At 37.4% G+C, this 17,118-nt stretch overlaps 1 protein-coding gene across 4 annotated transcripts in view; it reads right to left on the reverse strand.

Annotated features, from left to right (window-relative positions):
* LOC126065113 (probable ATP-dependent RNA helicase DDX60) overlaps positions 1–17,118 on the reverse strand; it is a 103,243-nt gene that overhangs the window by 64,246 nt on the left and 21,879 nt on the right. For all 4 annotated transcript variants that reach the window (XM_049864805.1, XM_049864802.1, XM_049864803.1 and 1 more), the window contains 10 exons: positions 16,753–16,908; positions 14,287–14,392; positions 13,184–13,299; positions 11,364–11,524; positions 7,844–8,096; positions 6,189–6,355; positions 5,340–5,498; positions 3,635–3,784; positions 1,588–1,707; positions 90–185 (listed from right to left, as the gene is read on the reverse strand). In XM_049864805.1, the coding sequence (XP_049720762.1) occupies positions 90–185; positions 1,588–1,707; positions 3,635–3,784; positions 5,340–5,498; positions 6,189–6,355; positions 7,844–8,096; positions 11,364–11,524; positions 13,184–13,299; positions 14,287–14,392; positions 16,753–16,908 (1,484 nt within the window). The remainder of the gene's footprint in view (positions 1–89; positions 186–1,587; positions 1,708–3,634; positions 3,785–5,339; positions 5,499–6,188; positions 6,356–7,843; positions 8,097–11,363; positions 11,525–13,183; positions 13,300–14,286; positions 14,393–16,752; positions 16,909–17,118) is intronic.

The following is a 17,118-nucleotide window of genomic DNA, read 5'->3' on the forward strand; positions in this document are numbered from 1 at the left end:
GCCTGATATCCTGAAGCACCAAAAATCCTCATTATAGCACACACTCACAATAGAACACATCAACACAGAGAAATAAACACCAAACATACCTCATCAAATATAACATATCTGATCTTTTTTACCCATTTTTGGCGATGAGGAGCAATGAGCAGAATTTCAAGGCAGGCAGGCACTGTAATAAGTACCTAAAAGTAATAATATTGTGTGAACTAACATTTGTCAGCACTTACTATAGGCAGACAGTTATATGAATACACATATCTAAAAAAAAAAAAAAAAAGTTTATGAGTTCCTGATTATACCTATTGAAAAACAAAAACACCAAACCCATTGCCGTTGAGTCAATTCCAATATATTGTGACCCTGCAGGACAGAGAAGACCTGCTAATAGGATATAATACTAAAACCAAACCCACTGCGGTTAAGTCAATTCTGACACATGGTGACCCTAGGAGTTACAGAGTAGAACTGCTCCATACGGTTTTCTTGGGTATAATCTTTAAGGAAGCAGAGAGCAAAGCATTCCTTTCATGGCACTACTGGGTGGGTTTAAACTGCCAGTCTTTTGTTTAGCAATCAACTGAAAACCATTTGCACCACCCACGACCTCAGAATATAATAATGCCTCTGAAAACGAGTTTCATTAAAATTGTGATGTATTAGTTTGAAAAATATGAAATTGCAACTTTCGTAGGTCAAAAACAGTAAAATGCCAGCTCTGAAGTTTAAATTCTTAAATGTATGATTATTCAGAATGTTATGAATAGAAATGGTTAATTGTCTTAAATTTGGTTCTCTAAAACTTGACTCTGAGATGGAATTTGGGATGCAAGACGTTCATTAAGGATCAACAACTATTAAAAGTTGGGGCAGAAGAGAAGTCAAACTGTAAAGCAGGCCTGACAAAGCCTTGGTCACCCCGGCTTAGAGTACTGGAGTAAGTATTGCCTATCAGAGCTGTCCCATACCAAGGCACTATGGCCAGATTTTTATACCCCTGCCTAGCTCAGGACTTCTGAGGCAGACCTGGGAGAGCTGACAGCTAGTATCTGTCCTGACCACACTTCCCATAGCTGGGCAGCAAGTCTTCCTTGAAGGGTGATCTGGACAGCACATCTTTGTGTCTACCACACAATGTACTATAGCCCTTGTTTTGTTGAGTCTTCGTTTTACCTTGGGGTTTACTAAGGAAAATCTGTATTTCGCTATGATTTACCTGACACTAAGTATAATATCAGTAATACAACATTTTTGACTTATCAAGAAGAAGAAATTATGATTGGAAACTGGTGTTTGTTAATTTTCTTATTGCTTATTGGGACTTCCATATAACTTTGAATCCATTTATAAGCCAAGATGCAGTGAGCGTTTACTGAAATCTGAATTCAAAATGTAAGCGTCGTCAGAGAAAGATGAGTTCTATCTCTCATTCTTTGGAATGCAGCGATATTAAATTTTCTCTGAAGCAATTTAGTCTGTCGGAAATGATTTCACACAGCCTTGTGAAGATGTTGAAATCCTAGTGAAAGAGCTATGTAAGTACTGTACCATAATTTGATAATAAAGTCATTAATTAATACACCCTACCTGACAGTTGAGGGCGTCATGACGATAATCCCTTGTAAAAACACCACACAGAGCTTCACCAGTTGGTAGGTTTTTGGCAAAACGATTCTCAACAGTTGCTGCCACTTGATTAACAAGGGCCTGATGGACAAGGAAAGAGATCTGTTAGTAACATAATAGAATACAGACAGGTGAAAGCTGACCGCCACAGAATCTGCTAAAACTGTTCTTCCACGAACACAGAAAATTAGTAATACTCATCTACACTAAAAGTGTTCTTTCAGATACCTGACTAAGAGTATAAACTTCATTGATAAACCTCAATCTAGAGTAAAATGGAAAGAAAAAAAAAAAAAATAGATGGCTTCATCAAAAAGAAAGAACAGGAAAGGACCCCACACATGAGAAGAGACAGCTGAACGTCTAGATGACTGAGGCGTAGAGATGAGCTTGAATCTTCTACAGAAGGTCAAGTGAGGGACAGCAAAGATAGATGTGTGGCTCCTGTGTTTGGGGCTCCTTGACTTCTTCAATTTAAATATCTAAATGAATGACTAGCCCATGCTTTAGGCCAGGCAGGTAGCCTGGTCAGCGTGGGAAAACCTATGAACAGCCCTCCATTTTCCATTTTAGTCCTCCCAAAAATCTATATAGATGAAAATGTACATTTTAATATGTAACCATAAATGTACTATGAAGTGGACATTGTCATATATTCTCATTTGAGCACACACACAGAAACCCTAAGTGGGGATATTAATATCTGACTATTATTATAATTGTAGTGACCTTAAATACAGTGAAAAGATAAAAGGATACATGTTAAAAATATTTGCTATATCTATGCCAGAGAAAGGGTGAATGTGTTTATTATACAAAGTTCTGATAAATCAACAGAAAAACAACCCTTCCCCAACAAAAAGAAAAATGGGCAAATGCATTAATAAGTAGCTCACAAAGAAATCCTAATGTTCAAAAACCATACATAAAGATGCCCGTATCACTGTAATCACAGAAATGTGAATTTAAATATGAATAACAGTTTTCAGTGTATGAGTATGGCAAAAACTTATTTTAAATGGTAATAAGGGATGTCGGATAGGTAAGAGAATAGACACCACCATATACTTCCAGTGGGAATAAAAATGGATTCAAACTTTCAGGAAAGTAATTTAGCAATATATATTGCATTTGACTTAGTAATTCCACTTATATAATCTTAATTTTTTTCTTGATATATCTTAATAATTTCCTGCAAAGAGTGCTTATTGCTCTAATAATCATGAAAATCAAAATAAAAAAACTATAATCAAAGCTACAATACTAATTTCAACTAATCATATGGCTCAATTTGGTTGTGAGTAATCACAAGTCATTCAACACCGCACATTTTTCTATAGACTAAAATGGAAAGAATTAGTCATCCCAACTAAATCTGCCATCGAATGGATTCCAACTCATAGCAACCTCATAGGGTTCCCAAGGCTATAAATCTCTACTGAAGCAGACTGTCACATCTTTCTCCCGCAGAGCTGCTGGTGGTTTTGAACCACCAACCTTTCGGTTAGCAGTCAATCATTTTAACTACTGCTCTACCAGGACTCCTTAACCTCATTAAATGCAAGAGGTTGATAATGAGAATATATAAATTGATACTTCCTGTAAATCAGACTTTCTCCTGAATGACAAAGATCATGCTTTCTGTTTTCAAGTTCAAAATCAAGCCCTGTTAGACATGAAATAAATAGGACAAAATAACGCAGCTTGAGAGACAAGCCAGGACCAGTTGCTAACGCCCAACAACCTGTCAGATATATCCCATAAAGCCCGCAGAGTCAATGTTAGGTACTTAGGTGACTCTCAGCGTTGCCCAACGAAGTACCGAGACTTCACTCAATTCAAGCGTAATACCTAAAGATAGGACCACGGCTCTAAGCAAAGTGTTAATATGCCCCCTTAAACTGTAAGGAGAGAATGCAGGTTACAAAATGAAATGGATCCACTACATTACGCTATGCATTATTTTAAAAGGAATGAGAGGGGAAAACCATAATCGCTTGAGCTCTACCTTTGTAGGTGCAACATAAACAACCACCCCTTCGTTGCTCTCCTTCAGCACTTTCTCCATGCAGTAGTAAGAGGCATAGGTTTTGCCTGAGGACGTTGGGGCAACAATCACTGCTGACTCGTTATTATCTACAACATCCAGGAGCTCTCGCTGCAGGTTGAAGAACACCAGTTATGTCAAGAAAGTGAACAGCGTGTTAACAAAACAAATTACTAATTAATACTTTTCAACATAATTCTCCAAACTGCACACAGAATGGGTGCTGCAAACACACAGAGATTTCTACAAAAATCTGAAGAGCTCACATCATTCTCTCAGAAGACAGCTTTTTTTTAATTTATTTTTATTTTTTGAGTAAGTGGAAGTTGAGTTTTGTATCTGAAAAATGGGGAGTGTGACTGAATATCATTTTTTATTGGAAGGATTTTTTTTTTTGTAATTACTTGTCATATAGCAAGTGTAGATCGGCTGTGAGACATTATATTCTAAGGAGTACCCAATATGTATTTTTTTGATGGTGAAAAATGGCTGAGGTTAAAAAAAAAAATCAAAGATTAGTAATTTTATTACTCTCTCCTATCTTCTATAAGGAAGAATACCAGGTTCCTACCTTGGAGGGCAAGTGAGTGCTTCACAAGTTCTTATCCCTTCAGCCTATGCTTTTATCATTCAAAATGACGACTAGTCAAAGAATTATAATCCTGTAGAGAACATGGGAAAATACCCCAGCTCCCCACACTACACGCCCTCTTCAATCTAGTTCACTCCCGGCCACATCTCATAGTGAAGTGAGCACTGAAAGAATTACAATGTGCCTGGAAGTAACGGTGACCGCTCGGCTGCCCTGTGTCCTACGGCTGAAGTGAGGAATTTGGTCCTCAGGCTCAAGGAAAAAACAAACCCACTGCCATCGAGTCGACTGCAACTCATAGCGACCCTATAGGACAGAGCAGAACTGCCCCATAGGGTTTTCAAGAAGGGTCTGGTGGATTCAAATTGCTGGCATTTTGGTTGGCAGCAGTAGCTCTTCATCACTGCGCCACCAGGGCTCCACTCAAGAAAAGGAAGCATGAATTTTTTAAGGTTTTCTACCATCATCACCGGAAGAAAGGTCAAGTCAGATTCTGAATGTGAAAGTCTATTAGATTAAACCCGTGAAACTATGTATTATCAGTAAAAATCTTCAATTTGTCAGCAATTTTACATTGCTCGATTGATACAGAAACACGCCATTTTATTCCAAACTTTATATGTCAATATTAATTTCACATACACTTGTAGAAGAATAGCTACAATGGTGACAGGTGCAGTGTGCAAATAGCTAAACTGTCTATACTGTTTAAACTACTCCAATTTCTCTGTACTTGTTTATATATTTAAATATAAACTCCTATTGACACAGGTGAAATTTGGAGGCTGCTCCATAATGATAAGGTTGAATGACACAGACAGAACTTCATAAATATATGAGTCCACCAAAGTGCCTCCAAGGAATTGGTCTATGTGTTAAATAAAAGTTTCACTTTCTTTAAATAGTGGGGAGGAAGGGTCTACATTTTACATTTTCCATGATAATTATTTCCAATGGCATGAAACAATATTAAGAAGTTCTTGCCAAACACAATGTGTAGGGACACCAGAGTGAGAAACGATTGAGTTTACACTTAATCGGAAAATGACAGAATGTTTCATTCCACATGGTTACCTGCCATGTGTCAGGAATAAAATCCAGGATTCTGGGATCTGGATCTTTTCTCTCATCTCGTATCAAATAATGGCCCATGAATTGTAGCTGAAACTGAACAGGTCCAATGTCGACTGAATATTTATTCTTTTTCTTCTCCTTTATCTCGTCTCCTGAAATCTGAATTATTTTTTAAAGTGAGTTTAAATTATGCCGCCATTTAAGTAATTAAAATATTTTTACTGTGTATCTTCTGTGTCAAAAGCAGTTTTCCACCTTTCAAAATGTTTAACGTTGATTGAAGAAATCCTTTATCACCTAAATCATCATCTTAACTAAGAATAAATTAGCAGGCATTAAGACTTTCATCATTTACATCCCAGTACTGGCAGCTACCACCTGATATATTTAGGTTATTGAAGAATAACATTAGTTTTGAGATATCTTATCAGAATTAAGTACAGGACTGGTTTTAAGAGTTCAGAGCTTGTCTGGCATTTAATGTTTTTCCAGGCAAACATTTATTCAGATTTTTCTAGTTCTATATTACTTCATATTTGGGCAACTAGGTTACTACTACTGATTATAAACTCAGCGTAAACACTCTCTGTAAAAAAAAAAAAAAAAATCTACAACGAACAACTATAAGATACTTTATATATGCCTAATAATTACTCTAGAGCCCTGGTGGCACAACAGTTTGCTAACCAAAAGGTCGGCCGGTCGAATCCACCAGCTGCTCCTTGGAAACCCTATGGGACAGTTCTACTCTGTCCTACAGGGTCACTATGAGTTGGAATCGACTCAACAGCAACAGGTTTTAATAATTACTCTAGTGTATTAGAAATGGAGGTATTCTAAAAATATTACCTGGGTTGGATGTAAAGAACTTGCCAACTCATCGAATCCTAGATACTTAAGGCATTTGGCTATGAATTGATGATCTGCCTCTTGCAAAAGTTCTGGGTATTTATCCATCAAGGAGTGGATCCTTTTCATCACTTCAACAGCGATACTTAAATCTTTTGAGATTTTACCTTGGTAAGGAGTAAACAATAAAACAGTCACGGAGACCATCAAAAATAATAAATGTTCAATTATCCATGATTAATCATTCCATCTACCAATTAATCTGACCTCACTAAACGTACTGTTTAACTGATATTAATGGAGGCTTTAGAATACAGAGGATTGAACTTAAGGACTAAAATAAAATTAAAGCGCAAACTATCCACGTTTCATCATCTCCACAGATAACTGAGAAATAGCTGTGTAAGTATTTAGAAAAAAGAGATCCTTCACCGTTCATAATAGAAATCCCACAACTCGTTGCTATTTAGTCAATTACGACTCATAGCGACCCTACAGGACAGAGTAGAACCGCTCATAGGGTTTCCAAGGCTCTAATCTTTGTGGAAGCAGACTACCACATCCTTCTCCCACAGAGCGGCTGGTGGGTTTGATACTGCCCCGACCTTTCGGTTAGCAGCCACTTAATCACTGCGCTACCAGGGTTCCGTGCAATTGAAATAAGATTGTTAAACTTCAGGTTTGTGTAACTTTCTGGAGACCCAATCTTTTCTCCATTACGCTCAGATGTCTTCTCTACTATGTTCAAAGATAAAGAAAATATCCAAATGACTTTAAATATCTGGTCAAAAACTTAGCAACATATATTTATGACCATAGATAAGTATTTGGAAAAATCACTGGAGTCCTTCAATTCAACCAGTCTATTTGAAGTCTCAGATTCAGGAGATTCATATTTTGCTGACCCTAACTAATAAAACATTCTGGATGGGGAAAAACTGAGAAGCTCAAGCTTATGCCTCTCACTGTCATGCTCTATACAGCAAGAGGCTGGCTTTGCCAAAGCAGACTGCAGATAGCAGAATGAAGATGTGGAATTAAAAAACAATCTGGTGACCAGGTATTAAACAGATTTGGGTATGAACGTGCTCAAGACTGAGAGGTCAACTAAATTTCTTAGAATTGCCAGTTTGGGAGCATTATAATACATGATCATTTCACCTGTTATCAATTTATACTTCTCTACCCAGCCCCATTTCTCTTTATCTTCCTCTTTTTTTCTTTTCTACAACCTGCTGCAGAAACTGACAAGGCAGAGTACGTGATAAACCACAGGAACCTTCAGAAGAACTAAGTGTGACAGGAAGGCATGATACTAGTTCTACTCAGAAAGTAAAAATTTACTCTTTGGGGATGAAGGAGAAGTGACAGATTCTCCCTGGGTACCTCACCGTCTACGTTGGTTCCCTTTTGTGAATAGCTCTTTTTTTCAGTTATCTTTGATTGCACTTTTGAATACGCTGCATATTTGATGCTGAGACCCTCTCCAAGATTTCATTTCTCATTGGAAAAATAAACATATTAATACTTACCTTGGAGAATAAAATAATGTAGGTAAGGCTTCTAGTACAAATTTCTAGTTAACAAATGGAAGCTATAATCATGTTTTTATTGATTCTTCAATTCGCAAATCAAGAAAACAAAGAGCCTCATACCTTCACCTCGGCAATGTTCTTTCCATGCTTTCAAGCAGGCATTCAGCCCTACCATTTCAACTTTAAACTTCACTGAATTACTTTTACATGACTTCAAAAAATCTTCCAGGTTCTTTATTCCAGAAGTTAAATTCTCTTGCATTTCCTGTTCAATTGAAGATGACAGAGAATTCCATTTTTGTTCTTCTTTCTGTTCTTCCTTGGCAAATAACCTCTTCTTATTTTCTCTAGTGATTATTTCAGCTTTGGTCTCCTGCCCAAAAAGGAAAGAAATACATCATGAAACAAGCTGGAGGTATTCCAAGATGACAACCCACTAGTGAAACAGTATGTTTAAGTTGTATTGATAACTTTGACCATCATCCCATTATTGAATAAGTTCAATTTCTCTTTCAGTGTCCGTGTCTTAAAATTAAAGCCTCTGCTCATTGAAAACTCAGGAGAATTCAATTTAATGAGTATAAAGTCTCTCTGAAGATAACTTTCTAGATTTCTGAGCAGTGTAGATTATGAACAAAGGAGTAAATATAATAAAACCAAAGAGACACCAGGCCACTGTTCTTTCATGTCTGCTGCCCTCTCTGGAACTGTCTTTCCTCTTCCATTCCTTCCTAATCACCTTCCAAGCCCTTTTTTATCTTTCAAGACACTTCCTCCAGGAAGCCGTCTCTGATTCTCCCAAGCCTGAGTTAAGTATCCTTCCTCTTTCCTTCTGCTATACTTGCTCTATGAAAGCACTCATCAGCATATCCTGCAGCCATGATTTTACTATCATTCTTCTCCAGACTGACATTCTTGAGACAAGAAAGTGCCATGTTCATCGAGCACAAAGCAGCTGGTCATAATGCTTGATGAGTGAATAAGAGAAAAGGCATGAAAGGAAGAAGGAACACACAGAAGAATAATATGAATTGAACAGGTTTGCTCTGGCTATCTAACTGATTTGCTCTGGCTTTCAGATTGACTTAAAACGCACTATGGACCCATTTTTACTATGCTTTTACAAACCTGACATTATTCTACCAAGAGAAAACAAATAGAGAACTACTGAAATAGCATGAGAATTCCAACATACCACGCACTATTCTGAGGAGTTATAAAATTAATACGTAAATGTTTGCTTTTAATTAAGTCAATTAACAGCTATGGTCACTCTAAATATTTTATGCCAATATGTAATATTTTAGTGTTCCCACTGTTTTAACCCACTCTGTTGGGTTAACCTAGCATGCTTCTGCCTCAGTAGGACATGTTATTTGCCACTCACAACGTCTGTCTCGTCTTGACTTGCAGACTCATTGAATTCTTGCTAGAAGAGCACATTTACACAGCACTAAACAGTACAACTGCCAGTGAGTCGATTCTGACTCTTGGCGACCCCGTGTGTGTCAGAGTAGAACTGTGCTCCATAGGGTTTTCAGCAGCTGATGTTTCAGAATTAGATTGCCAAGTCTTTCTTTTGAGGTGCCTCTGGGTAGACTTGAATTTCCAACTTTTCAGTTAGCAGCTGAGCACGCTAACTATTTAGACCACCCAGGGACTTGTATACAGTGCTAAGAATGTTTAAATCTTTCAAGATAATTTATTTAGAATTTAACAATGAAAAAAAAAAGTGAGATTTTGTTTTCCATCTTAATATCTTGAACTGTGTAATAAAAACATCTGCAAACTTGCTATTTTATAACATCCCCAAAACAGAAGAAGCCTCTCTGTACCCCTACATAAAAAAGGAAAAGAGGTAATCGGGTGGTCTCACTAACACTTAAATTGGCTACGAACATAAAAAGAGGTAGTCGCCATTAGGTGGAGAGTAAATGGGAGTATGTAGTAAGGTGTATATAAGTTTATACGTGAGAGACTGACTTGATTTGTAAACTTTCACTTAAAGCACAATTATTTAAAAAAAAAAAAAAAAAGAGGTAGTCGCCTCAAGGAGAGAAACAGCGAACACCTAGCTGGACATTAGGGAAGCCTCTTTTGACACACAGAGCTAAAAGAGAGAAGGAGGCGGAGCAGCTTCCATTTCTGCTGGACCTTTCTATGCAGTGCAATGACAGAGGCTTCCCAAAGGACTGAGAACCTTGGAAACTAATTAGTGATCATTACTTAACAACACCGTCAGCAGAAAATAAAGGAGCTTTGTTTAAAAACAATCCCAGGAGAAAGGTCTGTCTGCTGGAGTTCTGATGCATCCACTCCCCATTTGTTAACGAGCTGGTGGCCTGACCAAGAGATGGTGCACTTTACTGATGGCTGAAAAAGCTTCCATGAAATCAGTATTCCAAAGTGGGAATGGGGATGTTTTCTCTTCTCAGGCCTTTATGCGCTTCATTTCTCGTATCTTTAGGGCGGTTCCTTCAATTTGGTAAGGCAGATCACTCTAACCAATGCCTTTGTTCATAACCCTTGTTAAGCTGATGCTCCCTCTAATATTTAAAACCTTTGACTTCAGGAGGGTCTTTCAGTGAAATTAAGTCTCTTTCCCTAACTCCCAAATTTGAGGCCAGCAAAAATGGACTAAAGCCTAATGAGGTGTCCATTTTTACAAAAAAAAAAAAAAGACAACAAAGTCATTCCTTTAAAACCTGTTGCCATGAAGCCAATTCTGACTCATACTGATCCTACAGGACAGAGCAGAAGTATCCTATACGGTTTCCAAGACTCTAATCTTTAGGAAATCAGACTTCCACATCTTTCATTGAGCAGCTGGTGGATTCGAACCACAACCTTTCGGTTAGCAGCCAAGTGCTTAATCACTGCACCACCAGGTCTCCTCTTCAGTAAATACAGTTTCAACATAAACTGTATTTACTTAGATATTGATATCATCGGGCACATTAACTGATCATTTTCCATGTCATAAGTTATTAATATTAGTACTCCAGGAATAGGTTTAAACTTTCCTTATTTACTCCCTTTACTTCATCCAGCTCTGGCCCTTGGGAAAGAGGTAGGACAATGGCAACCCAAGAGGGAAGAAAGCTGTAGGAATCAAATCTACACAGAAAGTATAGAGTTCTCACCTTCCACCCAAACAAAGGTGATAGATTCATTAATTACTTAAATACCTGGGGAAAGCCGAGACAAAATCTTTACAAATCTGGCCAAAAAAAAAAAAAAAACCCAGCTAAGTATTTCATACTTTTACCACCTATATGTAAAAAATACTTTCATTGGCACTATCTAGTAAACAACTATTTTTCAATCTTAATGCAAATTTTCTAAATTCAAGCTTTTAATAATATGATACTTTTTATTCTTTACCAATTAAATATTTTATTATGTATGTTGTTGTTGTTAGGTGCTGTCGAGTCATTTTCAACTCACAGTGACCCCCCCTGTGAGGGCCGTCTGTAACATTTTATGTGCAAGTTGGATTTTCTTAGACAGTATGCAATCACATATAAAAACAAAAAGCAGAGCATGGAAAGAAACCACCCAAGAGGTGAGCAAATATAAACATCACTTCAAGAAAAGGAAAAGCAAAGTAAAAACATTTGATAGAATTTGTGGAACCTACATGTGTCTTTTTGCTCTTGGGTCCACTGAAAGTCTTCTTTGGCTTAATGGTTTGAGTTACAATGACTTTTGAAGAGACTGATTCTAATGAATTCCCATAAAATCGTTGAAAAACATGAAACTTTTGTATGGATCTAAGAGCACGAGGATCTCTAGATTGTTCTGAAAAAGGAAAGACAATATAACATTACTACTTTTTTTTCAAAAATGTTGTAACTACTTCACATCATCCCACCCAGACATGCACTTTTCTTTAGTTTTAAAGAATCGTTCAGTCTAACCATCTTCGCTAAAGAGGGGATATTAACTCAGGCTACCTCTTATCTGTAAAATGATTCCTTATCTTATTTAAAAGACGGAGGTGACAAAACACTCTTTCATTGTCTACGTCCTAAAGCAAGTATCAGGGGGCTACAAAAAAAAAAAAAATGATTCTGGGCATTATTACCTCTGCCATGTATCCTGTCAATAGGGTTAAGAAGAGGAAGGCAGACGCAGAGTCAAGAAGATAGTCATTTACGGTACTCTGGTTTCTTGCATCCCTGGAGAGATAAGTCCCTACTGCAGACCACCGCCACAGAGTCAGGAGCTTGGCAACTGAGAAACCTTAAACTCTCTTTCACTATTGTAGAATAGGAATGGCAGAGGAAATTCTCGTAATCAAGATATGACTTACTCTCAAAACCAAAGAAAACCCTTTATTGTACTCACTTATAAAGGGAATAACTGATTAATTCTCCCATGTCCAAGTATTACATGTATCAAATCAAACCACTGTGAAGGTTGTTAAAGGCTAATCTAAACTTTTCCCTCACACCTTGCAGTCTTTTGTTCGCCATTTATGTAAGGAGACTGATAAGTCTTGCATATGAGCATACTTATATGCACACTTTTAGATTCTTCTGAAAGTAAATTTGTCAGTCCTAAGAAGGTGGGGTGAACATAAATTCATTGCCGTCTGTTCAATTCCGACTCACAGGCACCCTACAGGACACAGCAGAACTACCCCAGAGGGTTTCCAAAGAGCGACTGGTGGATTCGAACTGCCAACCTTTTGGTGAGCAGCCAAGCACTTAACTACTGTGCCACCAGAGCTCTGGGGTGAACATGCGGTGGAGAAAGTCAAACTGAAACAATGCATGAACCAGAGAGACAAGGTCCCTAATTCAATCTCTACTGAACTACTCTTAGGGGTTAAGGGCCCATTTTTACAGTTTCAACTGCCCTGAGGATGAAGGCAGGCAAAATACTTGCACTTGTTATAAGAAATTAAATGGATGGTGTGAAAGCAGTTCTAATTGCTGAAAAGACTATGATTTTGTCAATATACTTGAGATAAAGAAATAACACAGATTTCTTAAACAACACAACATCTTTCCTTAAAACAGCTTCTGATATTTTTGGAGACAAATGCCATATTTGCATACTTCTTCCTAAGAAATCTTTGGACCTACCTGCATATGCAAGACAGTAAATGAAGTAGAAAATTTTTATCATGAACCTTCCAGATGTACATCTAGACATCTTGCAAACTGTATCTATTCTAAAATAATAATTTTATGACTCATAATACAATCACTTTTCATTAACCACCAAAAACCAAACCCAGTGCCGTCGAGTCAATTCCAACTCATAGGGACCCTATACGACAGAATAGAACTCCCTCACAGAGTTTCCAAGGAGCGCCTGGTGGATTTGAACTGCCGACCCTTTGGTTAGCAGCCATAGCACTTAACCACTACACCACCAGCGTTTCCCATTTTTCACTAGACAATAAAAATCAGAGAGTGACATTCATTCCACAGGAGTCACAGAGCTCACCATCAAAGTGACTCTTTGTCTGGTCATATTCATCACTAAGCGGTCTGTGGGAGTGCCAATGTACAAGTTCATCAAATTCCTTCTGTTTAACCAGGGAAGCAACAGTCGGGTCATCTCTATGAGGAAAAAAAAAGAAATATATGCATATTTTAAATTGCATGCTTCCAAATACTATGCAGCACAGATTTTATTTCATACTCGTATTTTATAAAATCATAACCTCATATGTCTTTCAGTGATGTGGAAGTGAATGGTAGAATCCGAAGAGTTGTTTCTTTTAAATGTAAGAACCCAGAACCCACTCCATTTCTCTAACAGCCTCATCAACATCAACAAAAATTCAAATTCAAAACCTACCACAGTGGTATGATGATTAAGGTTGTGTGTTAACTAGGCTGGGTCATGATTCTCAGTGTTTTGGCAGTCGTATAATGTTGTACTCACTTCCCTTTTGAGGTTCAATAAGTGATTACCCCCATGATGGGAACTGCTACAAGCAGCCAATCAGCTGTAAGACAAGTTTCCTTGGGCGTGTGGCCTGCACCGAATACAAGTGAACATTCTGGCAAGGCTTGGGGGCTTTTTGCTCTTGCTGGAACCTGCAGCTGGCTCTTGTTCATCTGATCTCCATATCTTGGGAGTTGAGCTAGCAGCTTACCTGCGGTCTCGCCTGCCAATCTTGGGATTCATGGATCTTCACAGCCTATGAATAAGAGCCCTGCTCTCTGGCCTGCCGATCTTGGGTCTGTCAACCTCTGTGGCTACATGAATGAGGTGAAGCCTTTATCCCTACCCACAAACTTGGACCATTCCAGCCCCTATAACCCTATGAGCCATTTCCTTGATATAAATCTCTCTCTCTATATATATATAGTTTTGCTTCTCTAGAGAACCAAGCCTAAGACAAGTAGTTTGACTCCAAGATCAAAATCATACAGCTTTTTACCTAGTAGAGCATTAAGAAATTTGATATGAAATCCATTGTGATTTATAAACCCATATTACATCTAATTTACTGTTTAATATATTTCATTTCAAAGAATCTTTACCGAGTAAATCATCCATTTCATAAACATTTACAGAGGCCCACTTAGGCACTATACCTCTTTAGAAAAGGCAAATCTTTCAAAATGTCTCCAACAAACTCATCAACCAGCTTACATGACACTGGAATAAAACCCAAATTAGGCATCTCTTCCATGGAGCTTTCTGAAAACAAAAAATAAAATTAAGATAAGGTCAAATGTGAAACTTTTGCTTTAGGAAAAATTATAGGAAAGTTAGGCATTATTTTCTAAAATTTCACATTTAGAAAAAATTTACATTGAATTTATTTACATTTATCATTTTCAGCCCTTCCCATCACACGATTTCCTACATTAAAACATTTTGGATCACAGCAGAATATAAAGAAATAGATGCCATTTGGCAGGCAGGTAGGTAGGTAGGCCGATAAGTAGGTAATAGATGATAACAGATCCGGATAGACAGACACACAGCCAGAAAGACACCAGTGTTTCCTGTTTCCAAATACATATTTCTTAGCCTTGGTGGCACAGTGGTTAAGAGCCTGGCTGCTAACCAAAAGGTCAGCAATTCAAATCCACCAGTCACTCCTTGGAACTCTATGGGGCAGTTCTACTCTGTCCTGTAGGGTCACTATGAGTCGGAATCAACTCAACAGCAAAAGGTTTAGGTTTTTTTTTTTTTTTTTTTGGTATTACGAGGCAAGAATCTTGAAGATGGTATCTCACTCAGAAATCACCTACATATACACACTTTAGTTTTTAAAATAAAATTTTAAAAACAAGGAAATCTACAGATGAAAATGACATTATTTGATATCATTACAATATCCTCGTGAGCCTCCTTTCATTTTATTATGGTATAAATATATAACATACATATATACATCTGTATATATGTACATATACTTAACCCACAAAAAAAACCCACTGCCATCAAGTCGATTCAAATGTAAATACACATATATAATACATACGTAACATCTCTAATATTTTCCCATCTTATTTTTAAGTGTGAGTCACATTTTAAAATAACAAATAGAACTCCTGAAAGTAGAAAATATTGTCAAGGGCTGGGTTAAAAACCTGTACAAATATACATATATGTAGTTTTATAAAAAAAGTTGAGATAAATTACATCCCAAACATAATGGGCTTATGAATTATGTTTCGTTCAGTGTTTGTCTCGTAATTCTAGGTAAGCATAGTAGTCATTGCTCTCGCTTCATCTATCATCCCATCGGTGCTCGCTGTTCCTGTGTTTGCACTGATGCCTTTGACTATAACTACGCCTGAGCACTTTACTTCTCAGAGCCCATGTGAAGCAGGCTAGAGTGCCAGGATTTAATACACCCAGGGACAATTCTCAGCCAAAGATGTGAAAAACATGACAGCAGTTGGAGGATGAATACCCCAGCTCAGAGGTGGTTCCTACGCCATTCCCAGAGATTCCCAGTACACAGTAGTTAGGAGCTACGACTGCTAACCAAATGGTTGGCAGTTGAAATCTACCAGCTGCTCCTTGGAAACTCTATGGGGCAATTCTACCCTATCTTACAGGGTTGCTATGGGTCAGAATGAACTCTACAGCAACGGGTTTGTTTTTGGTTTGCCCACAGTAGTAAGCAACTCGTTAAGCATCCTGCATTGGTTTCTTCCCATTCTGATCTTACTTCGCCAATGCCATACTGGATCTTCCTGTAATCAATAAACTATCTGCACTCAAGGTCTTTGTCTGATGGAACCCATCTTAACAGAAAGAAAAAGGATATATGTTCTTCCCCCACATTCTAAAAAATATCTTTATATCAATGTATTCTAAGTTCCCAGTTGCTTTCTTTCACACGTTCCTTCTGGGATATCCTTCTTTCTGAAATTCATTATCTAGAAATATCTTCAATTATGCTGTGATGATGGATAATCAATCTTTGTTCCCCTCAAAATGTCCACATTATTTCTTCATTCTTAAATATTTTAAGAATTTTATATAATTCCATTATATTCTAACTGCTATCATTGTTACTGGGGAGTCTGTTTCGAGTTTACCTAAAATTATAAGATGTTTGGTGTCTCTTATCTAGTATTTCAAGTTTTGCATAAAGAGATTTTCTAGTTTATCTATACTGTCATATTTTTGCTAATGGAAGTTACATATATCTGGCTTTTATAAAAACTGGTAACAACACTAATTATAAGCAAAACACAGGACACAGGAGAACTGCCTCACCAGGTTTTCTAGGCTGTAATCTTCTCCGAAGCAGACTACCACATCTTTCTCCCTGGAGCAGCTGGTGGGTTGGAACCTCTGACCTTTCGGTTGGCAGCCAAGTTTTTAACCACTGTGCCACCAGGGCTCTTTCTTCAAAATTATTACAGTCATAACATACTACACCCAAAAATACTACAATAATGGTAATTTATTTTTACTATGAAAATGCATACTGCCAAAAAATGATTTATACTTTTAGTATTGAATTAGTGGTGCTTTCAAACCATTTCAGAAGAACGATTTTTTCATTTCAAATTAATCTATGAATTTATTACCTTTAATGGGTGAAGGATTCTTTTTGAGAAAATTAAGTTTTGTTGTTCGCAGAGGAAGTGGCTTTCCAACCAAAAACTCTGTGACCAAGTTTGACACAGTATTCCAGAGGTGTTCATAATCCTTCATAATGACGCTTCCCAAATTCAAACGTAGGCCTACATGACAATTAAAAACACTAAATATTAAAAGTCCTGGACACATATACACAAGCACACATTTTAACTAAATTCACAGAGCTAACGTGATTGTCAAACGGTGAATTTTAAGTGAGTTCCACGCTGTAATAAAAAAAAAAACGTGTTTTTTTGTACCTAAAGAAAAATGGTCACTAGTGTTGCCCATGAGGTTATAAATTTTTAAAACTC

Source organism: Elephas maximus, chromosome 21 (genome assembly GCF_024166365.1).
Source record: "Elephas maximus indicus isolate mEleMax1 chromosome 21, mEleMax1 primary haplotype, whole genome shotgun sequence".
Classification (NCBI taxonomy): Eukaryota; Metazoa; Chordata; class Mammalia; order Proboscidea; family Elephantidae; genus Elephas; species Elephas maximus.